At 54.8% G+C, this 27525-nt stretch overlaps 2 protein-coding genes across 4 annotated transcripts in view; both read left to right on the top strand.

Annotated features, from left to right (window-relative positions):
* The window catches only part of ARMH3 (armadillo like helical domain containing 3), a 129441-nt gene extending 117827 nt beyond the window's left edge, over window positions 1–11614 (top strand). For both annotated transcript variants that reach the window (XM_075758109.1, XM_075758110.1), the window contains exons 25-26: window positions 3154–3270; window positions 9244–11614. In XM_075758109.1, the coding sequence (XP_075614224.1) occupies window positions 3154–3270; window positions 9244–9336 (210 nt within the window). In that variant the 3' untranslated portion in view covers window positions 9337–11614. The remainder of the gene's footprint in view (window positions 1–3153; window positions 3271–9243) is intronic.
* Window positions 11615–19587: 7973 nt separating this feature from the next.
* KCNIP2 (potassium voltage-gated channel interacting protein 2) overlaps window positions 19588–27525 on the top strand; it is a 48226-nt gene continuing 40288 nt past the window's right edge. For both annotated transcript variants that reach the window (XM_075758106.1, XM_075758105.1), the window contains exon 1: window positions 19588–19898. In XM_075758106.1, coding sequence (XP_075614221.1) covers window positions 19826–19898 — 73 coding nt within the window. In that variant the 5' untranslated portion in view covers window positions 19588–19825. The remainder of the gene's footprint in view (window positions 19899–27525) is intronic.

Below are 27525 nucleotides of genomic sequence, written 5' to 3'. Positions count from 1 at the left end.
GACACTAGAAGTGGTGTTCTTCCAGCTGGTCATGAGATTTTAAAAAACTGAATGACTATTTAAAATCCATGTGGGAGAGTCCAGCTGAAAGTCCCTTCCTTTTTAAGTTATTCACACTTCACCATCTTGGAACTGATGTTTTCTAGACTCCCATAAAGACTTCTAGAAAGACCAGATCAGACAAGACCTTGAAGGAGAAATGCTTTAATCTCAAAATTAAATTCCTCTAGTTCTTTTGTATCTGGCAGAAAGGTGCAGATAAAGATCTCGTGTGTTTAACACAAAAGGGCGTTCTTCCTGCAGTAGTTTTCCTGAGCAAAAGTCAAAGCAGTGTGTAAGAAGGGCGAAGGATGCTAGCATGCAATCTACTGTTACACAGAGGATGTGAGTTTTTTTGTCATCTGTGTGGAAAGCTGATGCCTTTCAAACCTTCATGTTAGATGCTCTTAATACCTTCTGCTGCTCTTTAACCTCTCCTCTGTCTAGCAGCTGCATCTTAAAGAGCAGATGAAATTGTTTCAAGGATGGCAGGTCCTAATCTCAGTAACAGTTCCTATCCATTATAGGGTATGAAGTGAAATGATCTGTGAGTGGGTTTATCTCAGATCCCACGTAACATTTTTTTCTCAGCCGCAGCAAGAAAAGGAAATTATCAGGCAATGAGGAGAAGCTGTTTATTTTTAACTTACCCTTTTTAAGTTCTATTTCATAATTAAAGGAGATAACGAGTGGAAGCCAATGAAAACACATAGCTAAAGGGATAAGCTGAGCTCAAGTTCACTGCAGAGATTACAATAAGTAGTGGGTAACACAGTAGAGATTTGGGTGCCTCTTGTTCCTTCCCTGTCCTCCTCCTAGAGTATCAAACTGAGTTCTTAGCTGCCTTTCAAAGGTTGACACAGGAGGCTGATTTAAAGGATACTGCTTACAGAGCTTGCTGCTGCCCTCAGAGTTTACTCTTCCTTGCGGTGGTTTGAGGATGCCCCAGTTGAGTATCTGAAGAGATCTCTACTCAGAGCTAGTAAGGAGGAATCCTGCTTCTTCATGGAGAAGCGTATACATCCATTGTCTGTGCACACCCGTATGGCACTACATGTGGTAGTGCTTATGGGGGCACAAGGGAGTGAAGAGGAGCCCAAGGGAAGGCTCCTGGGGAGCAGGGTAGCCCTGGGTAAAATGCCTCCACTTTGAGTTACTACTGACGAAGCATGTTCTACTCCTCACTTTTCAAATAGAGTTTCCCTCCTGCAGCTTATTTATCTTGGTCAGCTTGGCTTCCTCAGACTGACAGGAGGATAGCCCTCTGATTCATGCAAGTTGCTAGATCCTTTATTGCTCAGAAGACAGTGCATTATACTATTACTCTCCATCCCTAGTGGATAGTTGCATCCCAGACTAAATTATTCCTGTACCCAGACGGCTTTCTCTCGTTGCTGCTCTTGTCTCTGTGATACTTCTCACAGCTTCTGTGCACAGGAACAAGAGGGCCAGGCTGAATTTGGAGATGGCTGTCATTGCAGCGGATTCTTTCTCTCTGCCAGTGGAGCTGACAAGCAGCATTAGAAAATGAGTCCTGGAGAGGAGGCTGTGTGCTCTTGTGGCAGCAGAACGCTGACAGGCTGTTCTTAGATAACCTTGCAAAATACTGATTGCTACCCCAAGCTTGGCTCTGCAATGCTGGAGGACAGCTGAGCTGCAAAGAGACTCTGCTGTGTTACCATCTCACCTGGGAACCGCTTCTAGGACCCTTTTTTACCCTCAGTCCTCATTTGGATGATGCCCTGTGGCTTCTGCCACCTCAGGCCTTAGCCTGCTTCTAAGTGTTTGCATGAGTGTCTCTGTGTACTGCTGCCACATGCGAAGTTTGGGGGGAAACAAGACAGAGAAGTTTTTGAAAGGAGCCCTAAGCAAGTCTAGGATTCCTCAAGTAAAGAATAGAAGGACACGATTCAGTCCTGTAAAGGGCAGGAGCTACCAGTTGCCTCAAAGGGCAACTGAGGGTTGTCCTACACCCTCTGCAATGCTTTTCGTAGGATCTCTCCTGAATTGTGAATGCCTTGGGGTAGACTCTTCTTCCTTTTGCACCTTATACTATGTAGTCCTCCTGGTTGAGGCTTTTCAGGAGCAGAGGCTACTGTAATGCAAACCTCAGATATTGATTTTCTTTCTGTGCTTCTGTTTAGCGCTCGGATCAAGTGGTAACAGCCTAAGAAAGAAGTTCATGTGTTTTAAGAGAATTGTTCCAAGCGTGTGTTTTGCCAAGGAGTGCTTAGCTATATGATTCCTGGTAGGAAGATTATCATTACTTACCATCTCACAAATGCTTTGAGGAATATGTTTGTCCATGCAATGCTTTGAAGCTAAAAAGCATTGTGAGAGTCCCTCTTGGTGTTCCCTAGTTAGGAAAATGAATAGTTCAATAGGACAGAGATGTGTAACTATGAATTTACAAGTATAGCCCAGTGCTGGGAGCAGACTAAGGCAGTAATATAAGCTGGAGTGCTTTGTTTGCAGGGAAGGCAGATAATAAAGTGTCTCCTGGGCAGGAAGACCTGGATTTCTGTCTCCTCTGTTTCCAAACCCTGAGTCTGTACCAAAGTTGGTCTTCTCTTAGTGGTGTCAGAACTTTGTTCCCATCAGGAGAGAAGTACAGTGCTCTGTATAGAAGCTGACCTGAGCAGCTGTAGAAGCTGGCGGGTTAGCAGATTGTGAATGATGATTAGCAAGCCAGGAGGGAGGTGTGCTAGCAAAACTAGCATTGGGAGGACCACGAGGTTGGGCAAACCTGTGTTTGCATAGTGCCTACTGTGTTACATTTGGGTGTACATGTGGTAATTAGCTGCTTAATTTACTGAGATCGTGTCTACTTCTCCTGGTGACATAATAGTATTTGGAAAACTGCTGCTGTCACAGACTCATCCACTCTTCCCATGAATGAAGAAATTCTGTAAATTGAGGGCTGTTCCTTACTGGCATTAGGAAGACTTTAGTGCCCACCTCCGTGGTGTTAGTCATGAGCCAAATATTGGCTGTTAAAGCCATGTATGTTGCAAAAACAGGTGCCAGAGCTGTGATCTACCTCAGCCTTGCTCCTCCTATGCTGAAGCATCTGTGGATGCTGACTCCTCTGCTGTATTTGGCTGTCTCTGGCAGGTTTTGGAAGTGGTACGTTCCAACTACGACACGCTGACCCTGAAACTGCAGGATGGACTGGACCAGTACGAGCGCTACTCAGAGCAGCATAAAGAGGCTGCCTTCTTCAAAGAGCTGGTAAGCTGCCTTGATTCTGCAGAATCAACAACCCTTTCCCAAAGCTTTTTCTTACAGCATTTGGGGTATAGCTGAGCAGCCCTGTTACTCCATTGGGCTCCCTCCAAAGATGGGGCAGGAATAGTATCTGAACAGACACTGCATGACTCGACTGATGTGAACGCTCCCTGGAGCTCCCTGCCCTGCAGTACATGGCTGGGGAGGAACCACCAGACTGCTCAGGCCAGCAACTGGTCAGTTGGTCTCTGTCCCCTCTGCCATGGGGATCCACTGTGCTTTGTGGTGGTAAATGTGCCTGGTGGAGAAGCTGACTGCTCCCACCTTGGATTTATCACGCAGAGCAACTAAGCCTTTTTGCTGTCGTTAAGGGGACCACAAAGTATGGGACTGAGCAGAATATGTGATGCTGGTGAAACATGTGCCTGCTCATTGCTTTCCTCCATCACTCACAAAATAGGGTTCCCAAGTAAAGAAAGCAAAGGCATTCTCTAGAAATGTCTCCTTCTGCCAGAGGAGAAGACTAATGGTAGGAAGCCCCACAAAAATAATATACCAAAGACAAAACTGAGTCCAAATAATTTGGTTTGGTAGTTACATTCTTCAGGAAGCCAGCTTGCTCACCCTGCTCCAGAGAACCCTGATGCAACGTTTTCTTGTCCGAAGGCTGTGTCACCAGGGAGGCAATGTTTTTGTAGTGGCTGGCATCTGAGGGGAGCCTGGTTTTCCTAGCTTTTGAATCATTACGGCTTCAGCAGAGGGAGAGATCTCCAACTCTGGCAGCTTTCTCCACCAGTTTGAGAGCTGATTCTCTCTCCCAGCTCTGTCCTTGCTGATTGATGAGTAATTGATGCCTGCCCACTCCATCACGAGTCTGCATGGGTTTGGGAATGTTATGCCTCCCTCTGTCTACTCTGCTCCAGAGCAAGCATGCCTGAATTAGTTTTGCTTCCTTCTACGGAATGCTTTGTAATGGGTTTGTTTTGTTGGTTTGGTTTGTTGGGGTTTTTTTATCATTGCAGCGCTGCCATTGGGTAGGATATGGGAAAAACACTTGCAGTCAGTTTCATGCCATTATTCTGTGCTCTTTTGTGCCTGTTTTTGTCTCTCTGGCCTGCTTGATACTATATCTGGAATATGTGCAAAGAAATTTGGCCGTAGCCTTCCTGTGACATGGGCTTCTCCAGTTACTGTACCCTGGAAATAAGACACATTCATGTTTCTGTTGTCATCTGTTCTGTCCCAAGGGCTCCTTCCCTCCTCAGCCAGCATCTCCTTCCCCAGCCTCTTGGCCACGTGACTGCTCTGCTTCCTGCATGCCCCGCTTTCTACTTGGCCTGGCAGAAGCTCAGGCTGATCATGCCAATTGATTAAAATGACATTCTCAGTCCTAAGATCATCACAGCTACAAAACACTTCAGCTAAAATTATTTTCTTCCTAGCTCTTTTTTTTTTTTTCTCAAAATCTCAATTTTGTATCATTTAAGAATCTGTTTAGCATAACCAGCCCCTCCTCAACTCCCTTCTGAAAATTGCCCGTTCAGGTACCCCTGGGACCATCTCCTCAAGAGCATATGAAAGCCTGAATAATTACTGTCTAAATGTGCTGATTTGACCCAGTTGTGAGTCTGTTTAATCCACATTTCTCTAGATGCCCTGAGAATTGGGACCCTATTAAATGTTCTTTACTCACAGCTACAGAAAATCCCCTGCATTCCATTAAGCTGTTCCCTCAACACAGTGGGAAATCAACCTGATATGTTATGATTTGTCTTCAGCAAACCCAGCTGGCCTCCGGTCCTCCATGGTCTTTATTCCTCTAGGTGCACAGTAACTGATGGCTTTATTAGTTGTTCAAACAACTCATCAAAAAAGCTCTAGTCTACCCTGTTGCCCCATATCCTCTTCAAAGCAGGTACTTGGCTTCATTTTTGCGAGGCTTCTGAGTCTTTACTTTGGCTTCTATTAAAGGTCTGATGTTGTTTAATATCCCCGCTACCCAATGCATTGCGTTTAACTGCTGAGGGTTGCAGGATTTCATGGAGGGGGCAGAGTGAAGTTGCTGCAATTTTCTTCGTGGGCTCTGCCAAAGGAGCAGGGCTGGTGGTGAACTACAGGCTTCCAGTATGGTTTCCAAGCTCATGCTGGTCCCATCAGGTCTTCCTGAACAGGATCTGTTTGCAAATAATTCTGCCCAGATTCTGCCTGGTTTTCTTATCTCTATCAGTGTGATTGCATTAAAGCAAATCCTTCTTGGTGGGGAATGACATGCAGGAGCCATTTTTCTTCTCGGCTGCCTTTTCATCTCTCTGTGCTCCCATTAAGTGGGTGAGCAGAGACTTCCCCAAGCCATTCTCTTGGCTCCTTTATGCTTAGAAATCTTGTTCTCACTCCTTTGACATGCTTTGCTAATGCACTGCTTCACTTCTCTGGCTTTGCCTCAGTGCTGCTCTTTCTTGCTAATCCCAAAGAAAAATCCGCTTTCTTCTCCCATTCACTTTTCAAAGAAGCTTTCAAAGGCCTTCGATACTGCAGCCACATTGTGGTGGAAGGTGATGTGCAGAGTGTTTTATCAATTGGGTTTTCTGGCCTGTTGTGATGCCTTTGAGGAGCTAAAGGAAGGAAGTTAGGAAGTTTTCTAACACATTTTTTCTTTTCCTTTGAACCCTCAGGGATGTCATTTGAGGTCTGTGCTGCTTTGATAGAATGAATCGTTTGGATGTGAGCTTTTGGGCCCTCGCATTGCAGCTGGAGGAATGTGTGGAAAGAGATTCAGCATCTTTCCAAAACAGTTGGATAGGTTTCAGCAGAGTCTCAAAATAGTCTGATTAGGGATTGATTTCTGCAGGGGAAATTACACTAATTTGACTTTTAATTAGATGTAGTAGGCACTGTAAACTTTCCTCCCATTGTACAGATTTCTTAAGAGCTGCTTGTTGATTGGAAACAGGTTTAATTGGTGGAACTTGCTGTGAAATAGGAGTGTCTGTACAGTATTGCACATGTCCAGCTATAATGACACAAAACTAGAACTGAATAATGTTTTCCTCACATGGTTAATGCCACCGCTTCATCCATTCTTTCCTTTGCTCATTGTTCTCCAGGTGATGTCAGCATTTCATGCATTTCCCGTTTCTTCAAAGTCTGTGGGTTAAATGTGATCCAAGCTGCTAATAGGGAGAAAACAATTTTAAAAGCTCTTCTGGTCGTAGCATGCTCCAGCATGCTTCATACAGAAGCAAGAGAGGACATATGCTCTGCTTTTACTTCCCTGCAGAATGAATGTTAAAGCTCTGAGCTTACTTTCTAAGGCTGTTTTTGGTCCCTTGTATAAGCCACTCTTGAGAGTTCTGGTAGCTTCCAGGCTGGCAGCCAGGCCTGGGCTGCCCACTGCACCACAAGCTGGGAGGACTCCTGGGGTGTAGCCTCGGGGATGGAGTAGCTCAGCCAGACTGCAGGGAGCTTCTGAAGTTTATCCTTGTTACAGGCTGACAGCTCCCTGTGTCGCTCTCTGGTCTTCCAACTCCAAAAGTGAGATGAACTCTGGCTCCCTGTGCTGGCCCTGGTGCTGGAGATAACTTGGTTTAACTCTTATTTGAGCCGTTCTTACCTTTTAAGCTGGTTGGCTCAGAGCTGCATGCTTTCTCGCAGCAGAAGAAATGCTGGGCAGAGATTTGTAGAAACGTTGGAGTCATCTTGTGTGGTGTTATCATGCCCACTCCTCTCCCCACCTTGGGTTAAAGGAGACCTAAGTCCATCTAGACTGCTCTTGACCAAAGTTTGTGTCTAAGCTTCTCTTGAAACCTGAAGCTGTCTTTACGTGAAAACAGCTCCATACTGGCCCCAGGTGACCTACTCCACTGCTTCATAACCCATAGGTTTAAAAGTATTTCCTCTTTTCCAGTGTAAATCTTCTTTGTCTTAAATTAAGCTGAGTATTTCTTGCCCCATCCCTAGGGAGACAGAGAAATATTACTCACTGTTCTCTTTCTGACCTCATTTTACATACTGGAGAGTGTTTGCTCTATTCCTCCTAAACCTTTTCTTTGCAAACTAAACAGGCTTAATTTCTTGTGCTCTACCCCACAGCTACAATTTCTGCTAAGCCCTGTGTTCTCATCGTGTGTCACTCCAGCCTCCCTTTCTGGGCTTGTAGAGACTGCTGCCGCATCCTTCTTGGACACCTTCATGTGTATACAAGTTGGGTGTCTTCTACTACAGGTGCTTGGGCCCTGGCAACAGTTCAGGGAGGCTGGAGCTCATTCCTGCTTGTTCTTTCTGTTGTTGGGACCTATAGAAATACTTCTAGTCAGTATAAGGATGCTGGCTTACACTACATGTAGCATCTGCCCCTTTTCTACAGGCAATCGTGTTCCCCAGGGCAGAGGACTCTCTGCCTCTGTTTAGCCATGTTGTTCCCCTCCTGTCAGAACTGACTGGATCGCTGAGGTGGGGAGCGCTTGGTAGGACTGGGACCAAATCCTGTCAGTGGGGCTCCTGTCTCCTGGCAGGGAGACAGCGCAGTGCAAACCAGCGTTCTGGAGACCACTTGCAGCAGCGTTTAACGTAGACTATAACCTGTGGTTATCTTACAAGACATGATCGCAAACTATTTCAGTATGGAGTAAGTCAAAAGACACTCAGAGAAGAGAGGTGAGGGAGTGCTCCAAGGTAGTGAAGACACATGGGGTCTCTGCCAAGCATCCTGATGAAGGAGAGTTTGTGGTTTCTGCAGACACCATAAAACCTAAATATTCTGTCTTTAGGGGGAGACATCTTTGCTAGCTTTCTTAGCTTGTTAGGGTCCGCGCAGAGGGTCTCTCTGGGGTTCACTTTACAGCTTGCCCTGTTAACCTTCCATGTTTTGATTTGTTTCCTGCTCTTACGTATTCTACCTTTCTGGGAGCTTTCTGCCCTTCCTCTCTTTTTTTTCTCACCAGGGCAGCAAGTGGGACCCTCAGCAGCATAAACACTGTTAACTTGCTCTTCCAGCCCTCAGTGTTGGATTCCTCATTCTACGTCTATATAATTCATCCCCCAGTGCTTTTAAAAAGCACAAAACACTAACCAGGTCAGCGACAACCTTATTATCACAGGCTCTGAGTCTCTGGGAACTGTAATCCCCTTGTTTGGATGAGCTTGTGTCAGTTTTGCTTTCTATCACTGCTGCACAGTCGCTGACACAGATGATGTTTGACTTTGTTTTCTCGTTGCCGAGTGCAGCTGAGGCTGAGCCCAGTCTGGGGCCTCTGTGTTCGGCCAACGAGTCTGCAGGCATGAAGGGGGAAGGGAAGCTGCTGTGCAACAGGGCTGTCCAGCTCTTCCTCGCAGATTCTGCAGGTAACCAGAAGTCCAGGCATCATTAAGGGATAAAGGTGTCTCTTCTGCAGAGACAGCTAGTGAGCCAACTTCAGGTGTAAGGCGCTCAGCACAGAATACACGCAGCTGGCTCTGAACCCATGGTTTTCTGCCAGCTTGGGTGATAATTTGTGTTTACAGCACAGTAACATGGCCTCTGTCCTCTCCTTGACTCCATTTCTTTGGCTCTGCAGGTTCTGGAGGAGGACAGAGGCCATGACACTCTGTTCATCGAGCAGAATGCTGGCTGGCGCTCTAGTGGGCACTGGTAGAAAATGCTCTTCCAGCTGCAACCTGGAAGTGCTCACTTTCCCCATCACTCTGCCCCAGAACAGGAAACACATCATAGCTCATGCATCCGAACAGAGTATCCTCTCCCATCCCTGTCTTGTTCGGAATTTACTCTCCGTGCTGGGATGTCACTATAGACAGGAAGCAGCTACCCCTCAGGGATTTCTTGCTAAGCCGGAGTCTCAGTGAGAGCCGGCTGCAGCAAGTTCTCTGGGGCTATAACAGCATGCAAAATGGTTTCATGCCGGACTTGGAGGTCAGCAGTGTCAAAGCTACCATGCTCATGGGGAGTCAGGAAGGCTAAAACATCTTGTTTGTCTCTATCAGGTTCGGTCCATCAGCATCAATGTGAGGAAGAACCTTGCTTTCAACACGCTGAGCCAGGAACTGCTGCTGAAGGAATTCTCCACGATCTCTTGAAGCAGGGATGCAGCCACTGCGCAGGGCTGACCAGACGGGCCTGTCTGAGCAGGGACACTACAGATCTGCAGCCGGTCGCCCCTTGCCTTCCGCCTGCAGAAGGGACTGCATTTCTTCTAGGGGAGAGCCTTGCTGCTGTGTGTTTGATCCCGAAGGCATGTGTTTCAACAGGACTGGGGCAATCGGCATGTTGAGGAGGAGGAGGAGGATGAAGCAATTTTGTAAGGTGCCATGGGGGTGGGCAGCCGTTCCTGTGACATAGCAATGGGAGATTCCCTCCGCAGCCTCAGGGAAGATGCACTGGGAACCTTTGTAGCAGAGCTGGGGAGAGCTCACAACCAAAATAATAAAACCAGTCCAGCTGTGTGAGACAGTTCTGGGTTGACATCGCTCGCCTGCTCTACGGGTGAGGGCTGTTCTTTTCTGTCAGCCTGGATTAACCCACCTGCCCACAATGTAGGTCAAATCCACTGCCATCCCATTGGGAATGACTTTGGGGTATAAACCCGTTTCCCCAAGGTGCAGACCCTGCTCGCTGCTGGCTCCTGATGTCAGAAGGTGTCACTTGAACCAAGCCATCAGGTTGCTGGAGAAGGAGAAATCTTGCCTCCAAGGCTGTTGACTTACAGGGTCCAGTCTGAGCCAGTCTGCAAGAATATGGGTCATCAAAGAGAGCACTTTTAACTGGAGACCAGCTCTTCTCGGGGTCACTGTTGCTTCCAGTAGCCCAGCACATCTCTGCTGTTTCTAAGGTTGAGGGACATTTTTAGATATTCCATGGGGCAGAGGACAGGCTGACTCCCTCCCCCCCCATTCCCCTTATTGCCCATCAGAGACTGCACTGCGACAATCCTACTCTTCCTCACAAGAACATCTGCCTTGCACATGTTTGCAAGTGCCTGGTGATCTTCATGAGCTGAGAAGTCCCCAGTTTTCCCCTTGTGTGTAGCACGCAGTTAAAATGCAGCTGGAGAAGTAATTACTTCACTTTCTAGCTTGCCCTCCTGTCTTCACCAAGCGACTTGCAGCAACAGTCTGCTGAGAACTTCCTAAGGAAGAGCTCTGGGATGATGCTCTGGGGCACAGGCAGACCTTTCTGCTCCAGAACCAGTGTTTCAAAGGTGCCCAGGTCCAGCAGAGCCTGTTCCGAGTGCTGTGTCGGGCTGCCAACTCAGGAATATGCAGCATAAACACCTGCTCCCTGCTCGTGCATTTTCAGCTCCCAGCAGTGATGTTAGGATCTGTCCTGACTTGGTGAACTGAAGCAGAGAAGTTATTTACATCCCAGATCCACTTTTTTTTTTCCCTAGAAAACAGGTTTTTTTGAAAAATAAAGTGCCTAGTCCCGCTCTTAGCCTCATAGGTTAGTGTGAATGATGTGAATGTCATGCTCATTTACTACCATTTTTAGGCAAGGCTTATTCATGCTAACGTGTGTTAATTGCATTAGTGTTTCATTTTTACCTGCCATGAGCACGGGAAACTGACAGCTGTGTCCTTGGCCACCCACTGGTCACAGCACCCGATGAAGACTGTATATTTCCCTTGGGAGCACCAGCTTCTCCCAACAGAGAATTGTCAGCACGGAATTGTCTGACTTTTATCAGCTAAGCCAGACACTTACTTGCTTTTCTGCCATGAAAGTGTGTGGAAATGTATACATGTCAGAAGGATGGTGCTTGGGAGAAGGAGGAGGCTCCATAAAATCACTCTGCTTGAGAGCAGGCCGGCACATGTAGGAGAAGGCAGCTTCTCCCGTGGCAAATGAGTAAAAAGGCATCGAAGGGCACTGTGGTCTGTATGCATGGGGAGCTCTTGCCACACCGTCTTGCCTCTAAGGGGAGGAGTTTCTTCTAAAGGGGGCTTGAGTTGCTTCCTTGAGGTGCAGCCCCAGCATTGCTGCAGCAGGAGCATTGAGTCACCCAGCTGTCTGTGTGCCTCCTTTTCTCTGATCCCGCTTTGGCCGAGACCAGACAGATAGGCGAGAGAGTTGGGGGTGAGTCTGCCTCTGCCTCGGCAACCTCTGGGATTTTCAGCTTTTCCCTCTGCGCTCAGCTGTCAAAGGTCTCATCTCCCCCATGGTGCTCCCGTGCCGGGATGAACTGAGAAGCCCAGGCTGTGACTGGAAGCAGCTCCTGAGGTCAGCCCTCATCCAAGGCTGAGCTGGGCAAGACTGTGACACACATCCTCTTGTCACGCTGTCACCGAACCAAGCACTGCAAATGGATGTACATACAAACCTAGAGCTCAATAAATAGCAGAGCCCTGCCTGTCCAGAGTGTGCGGTGTTTGTCCTTTGCAGAGGGGAGAGTGGGGTAGTTACGGGGGTGGCCCTGTCGCTCTTTGGTGGCATGCCGGCTGTGGCAGGGCAGGCGCTTGCCCTTGGGCTCTTCCTGCCTGTGCAGAGGGAGGTCGTGGTGCTGCTCAGCCGTGCCTCCTCCTTGGTCCAGGCTGCAGGTACCAGCCGGTAGTGAGCAGCCCTCTGCCTCTTACGTGCCCCTGGGGCTGCCAGTGAGGAAAACACGAGCAAGGATGAGAGCTTGTGGATGTGAGCAAGGGATGCAGAGATCTGCCTGTGCACGGTACGATGCTCTCTCTTGCTGCTGGTGTCAGCAAACTCCTGCTCACAGATTCTGCTGCAGATTTGCCTGTTTTGTTAAACACTGTACTACTACTTGTGTTTTGAGGCCAGCTTCAACTGAGCAGAAAGTCATTTAACTCTAACGTTCAGCCTCGGGACACGGCTGATGGCCCCAAACTTTCCCATATCTGATCTGAGCAGTTGAGTGTATTTTATCTAATTCATAACACAGTCTATTATTGGAAGAGCTGATTTTGAGGCATGGGGAGAAATCAGATTGCTGCCTTTAAATTAGGCAGCCGCTGCAGGGAGACAAATAATTTACAAAATAATGACCAAATTCTGGAGGAGAAAAATTGAGTTTGAGCTAAATTTTGGAGGGAGTTATTAAAAATTGATTTGTAAGTGCCACTGTGATTTTTGGTATCATCTCTTCTTCCCTAGCTCTTACAGGTCCCATTTTTCATGGGAGAGAGGCAGCTCCTCAAGAGCTGAGTCTCCCCTGCCTGGGCTGTTGGTTGTCGGAGGAGGCACCGTGCACCGATGGGAGGCTGGTGGGGGGAGTCAGCTGCGTGCGATCCTTTGGCTGCTTCTTGGGGGTGCCAGGAGCAGGTAGTACCAGACCCTCAAGTCTCACGTACAGCAGCCAGAGAGCAAGGTGCACCTTTGCCCACCTGCTCTGTTTGGTTTGCAAGCCTCTTCGTCCTCTTCCTTGTCATGGCCGTTACCTGCTGTGATCCCACCCGTGTGGCACGGGGGTCATATCTCTGTAGGATTGAGCTGCCCTCCACATCAGCGTGTCCTGATGCCCGTTGGGGCTCTTTTCTCTCCCTGCCTGAAGAATTGCGTGTTCTTCCCGTTCTGGGCTCCTGCCAGGCTCTTGCATGGTGGATGTTGGAAGGAGAAGCCTGTTGTCCTGGGCAGAGCTAGCTCCTAGACAGCACTTGCACAGGGCATCAGCCCCAGTGGGCTCTGTCTGCCTCCCCACGCTTCTCTCCCGCGGTGGAGCTGGTATCGTTCCCAGCACAGCGAGCAGAGAGAGATGCCGTTACCCTGCCGAGTCACGGCTGCTGTCGTGTGTGTCGGGGCTGGTGTGCGGCCAGCGGTCTGCGGTAAGATTTACAGCTGGCTCTTGGCACTCACAAGCAGCTCTCCACCTCTGTGTCAGCACCGATGCCTCATGGCTATTTATTATTGTCTCTTTTCTGGGCTCTCTTTTCTTTTTTGGTACTTGTTGGGATGAGCAAGGGACACATCCTGTCTGTGCTGAGCAGGGTCGTGCTGGACAGAGGCTTCTCCCCATGGAGGTGATGGAGATTTTTTGGCAGGTGAGCTGTTGTGATAACAGGAAAGGGGTAAAGCCCAGCTTTGGGAGCTGCAGCCATCCAAAGGGGCAGGATAAGATGGGGTTTTCCCCCAGAACTTGCAGTGGAAACTAATTAATGCCTTTGCTGACATTTTCACAGAGAGGGAGGGCAGACAGAAAAGTGATGAATGAAAGCCTGGGCCAGGAGGCTGGAGAAGGGCTGTTGGACCTGGCCTTCCTTGGGGGTTGCTGGGCGTCCTTTGTGCTGGTCAGAGCCCTGGTTCTCCCCACCACAGCATGGTGTGGGTGAGCTCAGGGGGTCACTGGACAAAGCACAGAGGTGACTCCAAATAAATGGGACAGGCAGCACCCGTGGGGGAGCATCCCTGGATGCTTGCCTTGCTCCTGTTGTCCACATCTTGGAGGGCCAGGACAAGTGTAGGGTCCCGGTCTCTGCGGGAGCAGCTGCTGCAGCTCCGTGCTGCACTCCCCTCTCCCAGCTCGGCATCTACTGGAGTGTAGGCCAGGCCATGCTCCGTGGCCTCTGCTCTCCCGTGCTTTCCCTCCAGGGCTAATTGAATCATGTGGCTGGAAATTGAATCCAATTGAATAGATTAAATGAGCCAGGCTTGCCGCTCACTGCAGCGCAGCTCAGAGCCTTGCCAGGCTGCTGCCAGAGGCTGGGAGTTCCCGGGAGTCCCATGGGGGCACGAAGGGGCTGGGGAGGCTGCAGGGAGACAGAAACCTGCTGGGCTGGACTGATTGTCCAGTTCTGCTTTGATAGATGAACCTTCAACCATTTCTCCATGCTGAGCAGCCTGGCTGGGTCCCAGGGCCCATGGGTCACTGCTACAGGCATGCATAGGTTGGGTTTTGCTCGTTTCCTCTCTGAAGCAATTAATGACTAATTAGCTGGAGCTCCCCTGCTCCAGGGTTCAACCAGGGCCCTCCCGGCAGCATACAGGGGTGAGGATGCTCTAATGACCCGAGGCTGTGGCAGCCGTGGCTGTGCCCTGCTCAGCAGCTCCGAGCTGGTTGCTCTCCCAGCCTACAGCAAGCGATGCTCCAGCAGCACCGATCTGCAGCACGCTGACCCCCGCACCCTGGTTTTGGCCCCTCTGCTGTGGCCATTGCCAGAACAACGAGATGGGATGGGCAACAGAGCAGCGTGCCGAGACTGCGATGGCAGCGTGGACATCCCCTCCCGCGGAGGTGAGCTTCAGCACGGGGCCCTCTGCCCTGGCAAAGCAGGAGGACACGTGTCTGCAGCATGGACTCGCTCACAACAGAGATGCACACCTGTTTTCATAGCAGATCTGAGCTGCTGAAAGGGCCCCTGGTGTGCATCCAGCGTGGTGTGAGTGAAGCCTGGAAATAGTATCTGCTTCCTCTTTAAATAAAAGCTGAGCCCACGGGCACTGAGCACACAAACACAAGATGCTCTATAATGCTGGGAGAGCTCAAGAGACTTGGGGCACCTCCTGAGTCTGCAAATGCTTTAGTCCAGTCTCCACTCTCTAAAACAAGTGGGTTTTTTTCACCCAGATTTTGCATCTGTTATGCAGAAGCGGCTGAGAAACATTCAGGGTGGGCACAGAGCCCCCCGCAGCCCACCCAGCTGAGGGGCCGTGCTGGGGAGTCCCCCTTTGCTGGAGGCGTGGGCAGAGGCAGGTGACCGGCTTTCGAGGATGCGGAGTGTGATGCAAAGTCCTTTCTCCCTCCAGATTTTTCCCACCTGCTGGTTTGCATTTGACAAAGGAGGTTCCCTTTCTCCTGCAGTAATCCTGCTTGCAAGGCTCGCCCGGCAGCTTGCAGGCATCTGTTCCTCCTCTAGCTTTGCAAGATTTTCAGCAGCTGAAATTCTCCCCTAGAGCTGAATCTCACAGTGGCTCCCACCTACCCGTGTGGCTGCGGGGTGGGTTAGCAGAGATGGGAGTTGTTCTCTCCTCTGTGTGTCCTGGATGATGCCCTGCCGGGACATCACCTCCCTAGGACCTGCCGGTCTGCTGTAGCTGCTCCCCCGGTCCCCTAGGCCTGCAGAGACCGAGGGTCTCATCTGTCTCGTGCCATCCAGATCCATTTCCTCTGCACATGTAGTGAAAACTGCACTTTATTCCTGAGTGGGGCCACTTGCCCTGCCTGGAGCCCTCCCAGCCACTTGCATGGCCACGAGCATCCCTCCTTTGGGCTGGGGCGCTGCACGGGCCCTGAGAGAGGAATAGTCCCCGGTGCTGAGCTGCTCATCTCCATCTAAGTCTGTTGTTTGCTGGCATTTTTGAAAGGGGTGAAGCTGCCTTCAGGAGGTCCCATTTCTGCCCTCCATTCCTTGAAGCAGCCCCTGGGTGCTGCGTCCCATGTCAGCCCAGGAGCTGCCCAGGAGCCCTCTCTGCTGGGGGAGCAGACCTGTCCCTCACCGCAAAGTGTAAATCTGAGCCCAGAGGCACCAGGCAACCGCAGCCAAAATAAGATTAATGGCATCTGCTGAGAGCACATCCCGAGGACTACTATTGATGACCATGGTTTTAAAATACTGTTAACAGTGGATAAAGCACCATGATTTAGAGCACTCAGCAATTACATCTCTGTTTGAAATTTCCTAAAGATAGGATCAGACTCCCAAGTCCTGCTCTCTGCTTTTCCAATAGAATTAATAAGAATGGAGATATGCAATTAGACAACGTGCAGGCTGGTAGAGCAGATCGATGCCTTGTGGTTACCTAATGAAGTGTTAAATTGCGTCCTTCCCTCTCCCCGTCCCCCTATAACAGCCACAGCAGGCTGTTTGCAGAGGACTTGCAGGGCTCATGCCTGGGGGAGAGCTTCATGGTGGTGGGGTGCAGACCCCAGCGCTCCCACCTCCTTTCCAGGCTCTTCTTGCTTCTGTGGGTGGGAGCAGTTTGGGATCATCCCGGGCTTTGTGTCGAGCCTGGGGTTTTCAGCAGAGCTCCGTGGGGACACATGTATCATCAGCAGCTGAGAGCAGGCTCCTGCCCCCCAGAGCCAGCGGGGTCCCAGCAGGGAGCTGGAGGGATGGATGAGCCCCATATTGCAGGGTGGGTGTCCTGGAGAGGACCAGGCATGGTTGTGGGTGGGCTCAGCTCAGTCCAGCCTGGGTCTGGACGTGGCTGGTGGCAGCCTGGCAACACTGGAGCATCCCCAAACTTGCTTCCTTCCCCAGTTACTCCTGACAAGGCTGTGTTGGCCAACACTGACCTGGGGACAAAGCAGCCCCCCAGCAGCGTGGCCCTGTGCACACCTCCCGTCCCCTGTCCCCTCTCGCACCAGCTCAGAGCCATTCCCGGCTGCAGCTCTGCTGCCCGAGGAGCAGCGTTAATCCCGTGCAAATGTCTTTTATCGAAGTACTGCCGTCGCTGACAGGGTGATGGATGGGCCACTTAGGGAACGTGCCTCACGCCCGGCCTGATGTGAAGGGGTGATTTCCATCACAGTGAGGATGGATGGGTGGTGCTGGGGACACCCTGCCTCTGAGAAACACAAAGCCTGGGATGCAGCACCCCTCGCACCCCCAGCTCAGGTCTGTCCTTGCCTCTTCCCCCCCTGACCTGTTCCCCATCCCTGTCCCGCCCCGCTGCTGGCTGTGCCAAGTCCTGGGGCTGGTTTCCCCCATGGCACTCTGCTGCTCTCCCAGAGATGAGCTGGGGGAACCTGGGTGCTTCCACAGGACCTCTGTGCATCCCAGCAGGCTGGATCCAGCCACTTGCCTGTCCTCTGCACTGTCCTGGCCCTGGGCATTGGGGTATGGGCTTGTTGGTGAGCTGTGCCCCTCTTGTTGTGGAGCCTGTGCCGCTTCTGGTCCAGCTGGGGCACGGCCCTCCCAGTTACCCCATGTAACTGGGATCTGGGCTCACAGTAACCGCTGGAGCTCTTTCCATCCTCTGGAAACAGTTAATCCAAAGCTGTCTGCAGCAGCACGGACCACCAGCCCTGCCTGCAGACAGCTCATGCCTACCCCGAACCTGCTGATTGCTTTCATGGCAGACGTGGATGTGGCCAGCGGCAGCGGAGCTGCACAAGGCACAAGAACGTTGATTAAAGCCTCAAACACCACTTAGGTGATTTTCCCTAACCAGTTCCAGCCTTTCTGCATCTGCCGCACGTCCCAGTGAGGTGTGCCACAAGGGATGCTCTCTGCACTCCTGCGTGACTTTGCCGCCGTGCCCGTCCCTGACCAGATGTGTTTACCAAGGCATCTCTGCACCTGGTGCACCAGCAGCAGGGGTCTGGGCAGGTGGGCAGGGACTAGTCTCATCCCTGCAGCAGAAAGGCAGCAGCAGCCAGCAGTGGGCTGCTCCCAGCCCGGCATCCTGCAGACCCCCAGCTCCCAATGCCCAGAGGAACATTTAAGGGGGGATGTTACATTTTTCCCGAGCAGAGAAAGACTCAAAGGCTGTGAATCCTGGCAGGATGCCCAGCCCTCGTGTCTGCTAAGGAAAGGAGCCGTGACCAGCAAGCAGGAGAGCTCTGTACCCTGTTTTCTACACTGTGGGGAGGGTAGGCTGTGTCAGCCTGGCCCTGGGACTACCCCATCCTACCCCGTGGTACCCACCAAACTGCTCAACTTTCCCTCCACTCCTCAGCCTGGCAAAACATCCCTCGCTTGCCTGCAGGAACAGGAGCACTTAGCTGGGATAAAAATAGCCATGTTTGCGTCCCGATGGACCAGGGATGGCAGAAGGTGAAAACTTCCCCTGTGCAGCTCTGCTGGGCCCATCACATCTGCAGAGGGATGGACCCGCAGGATGCTGGGGATGGGGGGGTGAGCCTGGGCAGGGCTCACGCAGCCTTCCCGACTGAGGCTACTTCCCTGGGACACTGCTGGTCCTCAGGGGCTGCCAAGAAGATGTGCCCAAAGATGTGATGGAGAGGAGGGAGGGCGGGGAGAGCAAGGAGCAGCAGGATGGACAAGCCCAGCAGCACAGGGGGTCCCCAGGCTGGCTAGACTCCAGCTCCACTTGTCAGGCTAAGCGGAGGGGGCATCACCAGGGCTGTCCCGGGAGTTTCTCTCCAGCCGGTCAGTGCATACGGGCTCTGCAGCAGCGGCCAGGCCACAGGGAGGGTTGGGAGAATGTGTTTAGTTCTCCGAGCATTTCTCCACTGCGTTTTCCTCGCTAAATGGCTCTTATTTTTAGATCCAGGCAGTTGCTAAGCATCGCTGCCTTGCTAAGGCAGCTTCTTTCATGACTTGACACCAAAGCACGCTGACAACACGCTGCTGCGTGAGCGTGGCCCTCCCTCCTCGCTGCTCTGGATTCCCTTCCTGCCCTGTGTCTGGGGTGGGCTGGGAGGGCTGGGCTGGGTGCAGGGATTGGGATGGGATGCTTTGCCTCCTCCCTTACCCCCTGCTCGCCTCTGTCTCTCTGCATAGATCAGAGGATGAAGGGACGAGAGGTGGGAAACACTGGGAGCTAGGCAGCCCCCAAGATGTGCCCAGGACCCCTGTCACAGCACAAACAGGCAGTGCATGGGCAGTGGCATGACAAAAGTGGCTTTGCCCATGGCTGGGAGTCTCCAGCACAGTCCGCATCCCCCGGGATGGCATTGTGCACAGATGGCAGCGAATAACCGGGGGCAGCAGTGGGACCTCCAGCCCCCAGCGCCAGATGTACCGGTGGGGCTGTGAGCTCCTCTCTTGGCAGCACCGTGCCCCTGGAAGCTCCCCCAAGGTGTGCTGTTGCTTCACCCTTTACCCTGGGGCTGCAGGAGAGGGGGGAAAAATCCTGCTAAAGGCTCCAACCTTGCATGGGAACCCCCTGCTTGGGGTGGGGGGCGGCAGGGGGGGACTTGTTCCTGTGCTTGGCTGCAAGCAGGCGGACCTGGGCCACCCTCCCCACACCTCTGCTACATCTCTTGACCGGGGCACGTCCTCTCCGCCTCTGACCAATTTCCCATCCAGCTTCTCCCCGAGGCGGGGACGCAGCAGCCGCCCTGGACTGGGCAGGGCTGGGGTCCCCCTTCTTCTGTAGCTCCTGGGGGTCCCGAGGTGCAGCCCGGCGTGAGTACCGACACGCAGGGCTTGGGGGGCCCTTGCTCCCCCGAAGTGGGGTGTGGGGGTCTGCGCCCCTCCTGCCTCGTGCCTTCTCTATCCCCGTCTCCTCCTCCGTCCCTAAGCGGTTCCTGACGACCCCCGGGGCTCTCCCAAACCGCCGGAGACCCCCCCCTCAGCGCAGCCCGGAGCAGCTCCCTCCCTGCCTCTTCCCCGGAGCTCCCCCGGCCGCCGGGGATAGCCCCTCTCCCCCCCGCCCTCGGCCGTGCCTCAGTTTCCCCGCGGCGACGCGGCGCAGGGCGGCGGGGCCGGGCCGGGCCGGCGGCTCCCGGGAGGAGGCGGGGAAGGACGGGAGGGAGGGGGCGGCCGTGCCCAGCCCCGGCGGTGGCGGCGGGGAACGGGGAGGCTGCGCGCTCCTGCCTGCCGTACCGAGCCGTACCGAGCCGAGCTCCCCGGCACCGCCGGCCCCTTCCTGCTGCCGCGGTGAGTGCCGCGGGCGGCGGGGCAGGGGGAGGCGGCGGGCGCGGGCCCCCCCTGCCCGGCGGCGGAGCCCGTGCGCCCCGTCGCCGTTTCCCCCGCCGCTCGGCGGGGCGGGAAGATGCGGAGCAAGAGCAGGAAGGAGAGCCTGTCCGACTCCCGCGACCTGGACGGCTCCTACGACCAGCTCACGGGTGAGTGCCGCCCGCCGGGGAAGGTGCAGCAGCCGCTCGGGACCACGGCGCGGGGGTGGCCCCGGGCACCCCGACCCGGCCCCGGGCACCCCGGGCACCCCGGCCCTCCCGCTTCCAGACCCGGCTGAGCCCTAGCCCCCTGCCCGCCCCGCTTCGCCGCACGCCTTGCCCGGGGAGGGGGGGCCGGCCGTGACCCCGGCGCTGGAGCAGGGGGACAGTCCCGGGCCCGGGGGATGCTCCGAGGGGGGCGGTTAGGGTCAGTCCCAGCTGGGCGGAGGTGGCCCCGAGGCAGGGAAAAGGCCCCCGGCGGAAAGTGGGATGCTTGAATCGCTTTTGGTCATCCCCAAGCTCACCCTCCCTCACCGCTGCTCCCGAACCCCTCAGGGCACCAGGGTTTGGCGCTGGGGTCTCTCCACCATGCCTTGGACCCCTGGGGTGGCATGGCAGCACCCTGGCAGCAGGTTCTCCTGAGAACAGGGAGGTTCAACCCAGTCAGAAAACCCCAGCAGCACCACAGACCCTGGTGTCTTCTCCACCTGTCAGCCGGTGTCCCCCTGGGATGGGCTGGCTGTGGGACAGGGAGGTCAAATATGACCCAGCTGTGACCCTAGTGCATCCATCTCCATCCTTTGCCCCAGCAAAAATTGCCTGGCTTCGCACATCCCACCACAACCTCTGTCCATCCATCGCACCTCATCCCCCACTGTCCGGTAGCGAAGCAGCTGGGCTGGGGCTGGTGACACCCCTCCTTCCCCACGTGCTCTCCACAGATCAGGCCAAATCCCATCCCCTTTCAGGGCTTTCGTCGCAGCAGCTCTGAAATGGGGCAGCAGTTCCCGCTTGCCTCCTGGGACCCGTGACAGAGCCAAACCTGTCCGTAGCCGGTGGTGTTGGGTGCCCTCGTGCCGCAGGCACTGGGGTGTGTGCACAGGCGGCTCCCCTGAGTCCCGGTGATGCTTTTCCTGCCACGGTCTGGAGTGTATTTCAGGCTTTGCTCTGGAGTTTTGAGGAGGTGGTGGTAGCAGGGCAGGACCCCCGCTCTGCTTTCCTGAGCAGCCCTATGCACGGGAAACGCTGCTTGCTGCCTGCCCAAACGTGCTGCAGGGAAGATATTTTTGAGCTGTGTAGGAACTTGGAGCCCACACACAACTTTTGGTTTCTCCGGTAACTTTAAAATGTCCATATGGATTTAAATCAAACCTAGGTTAAAAATAAATTCCAGTCTCTCCAAGGCTGAGACCTTTTATGCCTGGGCTTACCTCCGAGCCAGCCATGCAGCAGGAACCTGGGCAGAGGGGAGCCGTGCTGCTGCGCCAGCCCCTGCCCACGGGGATGGGGCTGCTGGGAAGTGTCTGGGGAATAAGGCTGGAAATATCTGCCCCATTTCACAGTCTGGGAAACAGAGGCCCTGGGAGGGCATGTCACTCGTTTGCCATCGCTGTCAGGTCACTGACCTGCCAGGGCAAAGCTGGTGGTAACACCAGCTTCCCCGGGGATGGAGTTGGTCCTGGCGGCACCGATTCCCCTGCGTTGGCTGAACGTGCTGAAGCCATCCCTCCCTGTGGAGGTAAAGATGTTTTTCTCCCAGAAAGAGTGTGGAAGTGATGCAGGCAGGAGGAGAGGGGATGCAGACTTAGATATGGGGAGGCTTTAATAGCTCAAGCACCTGCCTGCTGACCTGACCCAGGTGCTCCCAGTTCCCCAGGGATGCGGTGACAAGCCGGGTCTCCCGTGGGGCTGTAGCAAAGCCCTGGGGTGGAGCTGGCAGTGCGACCATGGGCTTAGTCTCTCCCTGCAGATGGGAAGGTCCCTGCCAGCACCTGCTCTTTGGTAGCTCAGCCCTGCGTGGGGACAAGCATGGGCAGTTTGGGGTGTTCCTGCAGCCTTGGGTACCCCCATGCATCAGGGTCCATCAGGATCTGGGGGACATCTGCCATGCAAGAGCTGTTAGCCGAGAGATGATTTGATGTCAGGCGATGTGACAGCCCCATGGCAGCTCCAGCAATTGCTGGTGTGTACAGGGACAGCAGTCAGTCCTGCTGCCTCCCCATCATTCCCCAAAACCAGGGGTGGGGGTGATGAGACCTCCATCTATGCATGCCCTGAGAAGGGTTAGCAATACACCCTTCCAAAAAAGAGAGAGACTAAGGGGAAGCAGGACCCCCAGCCATGTGCAGGGTAGAAACCCCCCACACCTTCTCTGGCAGCACATTGATTTTTAAATTTAAAGAGCTGCTGAAAATGGGGCTGCGGTAACAGCCCCCCCGCCCCATGGCATCTCCAGCGATGCCCGGCCGCCCCGGTCCCCAGCCAGAGCAGCCGTGGGCTGTGCGGGCGCGCGGCACGTGGATGTGTGTGTGAGAGGCGAGAGCGCCCGAGTGAGTGAAAGCTGCCTGCGTGTGAGCTGCGGGGAGAGCAGGCACCGGCTCCGTGTGCCAGGGGAACGCGAGCTGGCTGCGCTGGGGCGAGCCGGGACGGACTCTGCCCGTGCCTGGCCCTGGTGCGGCGGCATGGGGTGAGGGCAGGCACCGTCTGTGCCCGGCTGCTGAGCCTGGGGCTGGGCGCCCGCCTGGGTGTTATAGAGAGAAATGTTTAGGTTACGCCACTAGGAAATTAAACCAGTCCATTTCTGGGATATTTAGATGACGCTAGCGAGAAATAAAAGCCATCCATAAATTACATTATTTCTCCAGCCCTCTAATGACAGGAGTGATTAGTGTGCAAGCAGAGCCCGGAGCCAGTGCCTCGGGACTGCTCTGGACATGGCCCTCCGTGCGGGAGAAATGGGAGCCCGGTGCCACTTTGCCCTGAGGAGCGCAGGTACTGCTTCCCCAGCCCCGAATCCTGGCAGCACGAGTGGTGAGGGGGCTCGGAGGTGGCTTTCCCTCCTGCCCACCGCTCTGCAGGGGTGTGTGTGGGCAGTGGGGCTGCCCCAGCCCCAGACGGGGAACAGGGGTGGGTGGTCCAGGGTCCCATCTCACCTCATGGGACAAATCCATCCCAGCCGTGCTGTGTCCTGTGAGTGGGACGGGACGTGTCAGCACGGGGTCAATACCTGGGGTCTTTGGGGTGGGCCAAACCCCCTAGCTGAGTTTTGGAAGAGTGATTCACCTCCGGGGCTGTTGGTTCCCCAAAAGGGGTTTGGAGGCTCACTTTTCACACCTGCTTTTTCCACCCCTGCTTTCTCCTTCCCATTGTCTGTTGTGGGGTCTTGAGCAACCACTTTGCTCCACCCCAAAGGCAGCTGCAACATTTGCAGAGGGTGAGCAATTGCTACAGAGATCATCTGCAGAACTTTGGGATCCTCCTGCCTCCCGAGGCACAGCTGATGGATAGGGACTCCCTAACTCTTAGCACTTTTAGCAGCCCACCCAGTGAGATGAAAACCGTAGGTATCAGTGTGGAGGCAGCAGAGCATCGGGCTGAGCTCTCCTCCCTACCTGGAGGGATGATGTTTCAGAGGCATCTCTCCCGGTGTCAGTAGGAAATGAGAGACGGGGCTGAGCTGTCCCCCACAGACACACCAAAAGGAGGACAGGTCAGTGGGGCTGGCAGGAGGACAGTGGAAGCTGGGCTCCGGTCCCTGCCGCGGGCTAAAGTTGAAGAGTTGTGCCCCCGTGATGTGTCTGCTGCAGGCGGGTACCAGGCGATGGGCAGATCTAGGGCTGCGCCAGGGGCTTGTTCTGCTGCCAGCAAACCCAGCGGCTCTGTTGCGGCTGCTCACAGCCCGTGATCAGCCAGGCAGGAGGAAAATCTCCACGAGCTTGCCATAGCGTAGGATTTCCACCTGCAAGGGGGATAATTTATTTCCCAGGGTGTGGAGGGGGTGTCAGTGCTAGCCTGTCCCAAATAACAGTGTGTGTAGGGGGAAGCACTGGGATCTGCAGCCGGAGGATGGAGTGATGGGGCCGAGGGGGTGGGAGCGAGGGCAGGAGGCAGCCAGGGGCCAGCTGGGCGCCCGGCTGCAAGCGTGCCTGGCAGGTTGTGTGCTGTGCCTGTGGCTGCCTGCTGGGGTGGGTCCCAGGGAGGGAGACTGAGATGGGGACTGTGCCCAAGACCATGGCAGCACCTTGCCCATGCCCAAAACAAAGCTCCTTCTCTTGCCCAGTTACTTCCTCGAGCAGCACAGGAACACCCCTGAGTGCACAGCCCTGCCCACGCGGGACTGGCAGGGCCAGCTGCCTGCATCCCTGTGGCCGGCAGCACCCGTGGGTCACCCCCTCCTCCTAGAAGCAGCCCCCAGGAGGGGTGACACACACCAATGTCCTTCCCTGGGGGGTCTGGCCTGTGGGAACTGAGCGTGCTACGCGTCCCCCTGCTCCTCCGCTAACCTGCCTCCCCTGCGCTGCTGCTGCTGCCCCACGCATCCCCCCCCCTCTGCTTGCCACTTCTGCTCCTGCGGCCCAGCGGTGAGGCTGGGCTGGAAGCCAGGCTGAACCTCGAGCCAGGTCCCCAAGCTCCCCAGGAGGCGCCCAGTCAGGGTGGGGTACAGTGGGGAAAGGGCTCCCACTTGTGCACTGGGGTGTGGGTTCCCGTGGGGTCCCCTCTGTACCAAAGCGCCCTGCCCTCAACGGATGCTGCATCTTCCCGGGGTGATGGGAGTGTTGCCTGACTCTGCCTCGTCTCTGCCTGCTGTCTCCCTCTCTCTGGCATCTGTGCCCCTCTCCCTCATCCCTCTTTGCTGTCCTGGCTTGTCTGCAGCCCTTTGATGCCGACGAATCCCCTCTCATGGGGCGTTGTGGCCTCTCGTGACCAGAGGCTGAGATCCCGGGGGTCCCTGCCAGAGTGGATGCTGCTCTGAGCCCACGCCAGGGCAGAGCCACATGTGGGGCAGGGGATGGAGGGGTGATGCTGCTGGGTACCACTGCCTGCGGGCAGGTTGGATTTTGCAGGTGGAGAGGCTGCAACTGAGTTTTTGGCAGCTGCTGCTGCATCCCCGCAGGCAGAGGGAGGTCGAAGCCTGTGGGGAATTGGTGGCACAGGATTAATTGACAGGAAGTTTGTGGGTTTGGTCGGGGCGGTTAAACGGCTGATTTCTGCAGATGCTAATGCATAATTCATGGGCTGTCGCAACTTCGGCCAAGGTGTACAGCTCCTGCTGCACAGGGCTGGTGATGCATGGGCAGGGAGGGGGTTGCTCTTTCACCATTTCTGCGTCCAGGTGCAGAGAAGAGTGTTTTCCTGCAGCTGGCAGTGTTGCAGCCAGAGAAGGTGTCTGGACTCGGTGGTGCTGCTTTCCTGCTCTGTGCTGTGCTGGGACCAGTTGCTCCCAGAGCTTTGGGAGCTAGGACAGGATGAGGTTTGGGAGGGTGAGCAGAGCTGGTCCCTGGAGCAGGGTCTGGTTTCCCCCATGCTATACTGGGTCCATACGTCCCAGCTGGAGCTGAGCCCCATGCCCTTGACTTGCAGCTGGGGCATTGGGGGGGGTCACGCCAGCCCCGAAGGACAGGAGAGACCCCATTAGTGGAGCTGCCCTCCCTCTCCCTCGCTGGCTCTGCTCATTAGTGGTGTTTTCATTAGGAGAAGTGGTTTGGTTTTGTTTAAGCCAAATTGCTGTGCTTGGGAGATGATAAATCCATCTGCTGGCAAATCGCTCTCCTGCCGCCGGGATGGATCCCAACCCTGGGCTTTAATCGTGCTGCAGATGAATGAGCCTCTAGTGAAATGAATCTCCCTGTCATGCCCCGCCGGGGGGGCTGAGCCGGGCCGTGCTGCCTTCCTGATGCCACGGTGAAGGACTCTGGCTTGAGGTGGGGGGTCAAAATCCTCTGCTAAGGGGCTGCAGAGCCCTGGGGGTGGTTATTGCTGAGCAAGTGAACTGCTGGGGCTGGTGCAAGCAGCTTCCCTGGGAGCAAAGGGGGAGAGGAGCACCTTTCCATGGGGCTGGGGCTACGGGTGGGTGCAGGGGTCCTGTTCAACCCACTGTCTGTGCTAGGGTGCTCTGCCGGCAGCCGGGGCTGGGTCGGTGTCATGCCACGGGGGTGAGTGGCAGGACAGTGCATGGGACAGGGCTGGGGATGGGATGCAGGGGATGGAGTGGCTCCATCGCTCTCAGCGATACCCTACCAAGTGGTTTGCAAAGGGTCTGTGGCAGCAGGGCTGTGCTGGGTGGGAGGCTCTTAGTGAGGTCCTCCCGGCCCCAAGCTGCTGTGGCTCTGGCTGCTTTCTGGCTTTTCAGTAAATTTGTCTTCTGCTTCAAATGAAAATGGGTGGTGCAGCCCCCCCGGGGAGCAGTGTGAGTAATTATCTTGTTTGGAAACGGAGCCCGGCGGGAGGGGAGCTGGGGGCAGGATGGCTGCTGCGTTCAACGGGAGCTGACAGGGAAGGGGGGCATGAGGGGGCTGTCACCTGAGCTGCCTCTGAATTTGGGTCTTCTTGAATGTTTCCTCTCTGGTCCAGACAGGGCGAGTCACCTACAGACACCCGTGGGCAGGGGTGCCCTATGTATGCACGTGTGTGCCCACACTCTCGCGGCATCGCGCCTCTCCTGCCTGTGCCCGACGGCAGCCCCCAGGGCTCAGCTCCGTCTGACTCCAGGTGACTCTGGCCCCATTTTGGCAGGAGCCACCCTGCTTTTGAACCTGTCAGGTTGGGGGTCCCTCCTGTTCAGGCAGCTGGCACCCCTTCCAACCCTGGGACAGCGTTAGCATCGCTGCTGGGGGCTCTGGGGTGTGGCAAGGGGGTCGGTGTCCCATCCATGCCGCTCCTGCTCACCCTGTCTAAGGACATCGGGGACCTGGGGACATCAAGGTCCTGGGGATATACAAGCAGGTGCCCCAGCTGTAAGCACGGCTGCTTAGAGCCGGGCTGTACCTGGGATAAGCTGGTGGCTTCATCCTGGATGGGAGGGAATGGTGTGGGGTCTCGCTGACCCATGGAGAGGTCTGCTGTGGGCCATGCTGCAGAAGCAGAGGTGCTCATGGGTGGGCAGGGGATGGTTGGACACCTGAGGGCTGGTGCCAGGCTGGCAGTGGATATGGATGGCTTCGCCTGTGGCCCCTCTCCCAGGAGCAGGTCAGGGACAATGATGGAGTGATTAACTCTGCAGGTGGGCTCATGGCATGAATCCGCTGCCCCAGCTCTGCCGTGCAGAGATGGAGAGACTGACTCCATCAGGATGGGATGCCCCTGGGCTGTCCTGCCGTCCCCATGAGCCACTGCCTGTCACAGCAATGACGATCCTGCTGGGAAGGGGCTCGACATCCTGAAGCAGAGGGAGATTTCTTGGTGAGATGCTACCATAAGAGACTGGCAGGACCCCGTCACTGAGCCTCTGTGGGGCAGAAAGTGGTACCCTGCTCCCCGCTCCAGGCACTGACTCCAGCAGCAGGGCTGGGATGCACCGGCTCCCTTACCTGCCTTCTTCCCATCACCAAACCCACACATTTGGACACCAAAAAAGTGCTTTTTAGGGATGGAGCATTGGTGATGGTCTGGCCAGGATCTGAGTCACAGGGAAGAGGGTTTCCAGGGTTTTTCCCTTGGCTTAGCTGGGAAAGGTCCAGCCCTGCGGGATGCAGGGAGGCATCAGCAAACTTGTGCACACGTGGGTCACCCTCAGACACAGCAGGAGCTGGGGAAGAGCCCTCCAGCTGCTCTCACCCAGTTACTGCAGCCCATCCAGCCA

Source organism: Balearica regulorum, chromosome 7 (assembly GCF_011004875.1).
Source record: "Balearica regulorum gibbericeps isolate bBalReg1 chromosome 7, bBalReg1.pri, whole genome shotgun sequence".
NCBI lineage: Eukaryota > Metazoa > Chordata > Aves > Gruiformes > Gruidae > Balearica > Balearica regulorum.
This window is presented reverse-complemented; position numbering and strand designations above follow the sequence as displayed.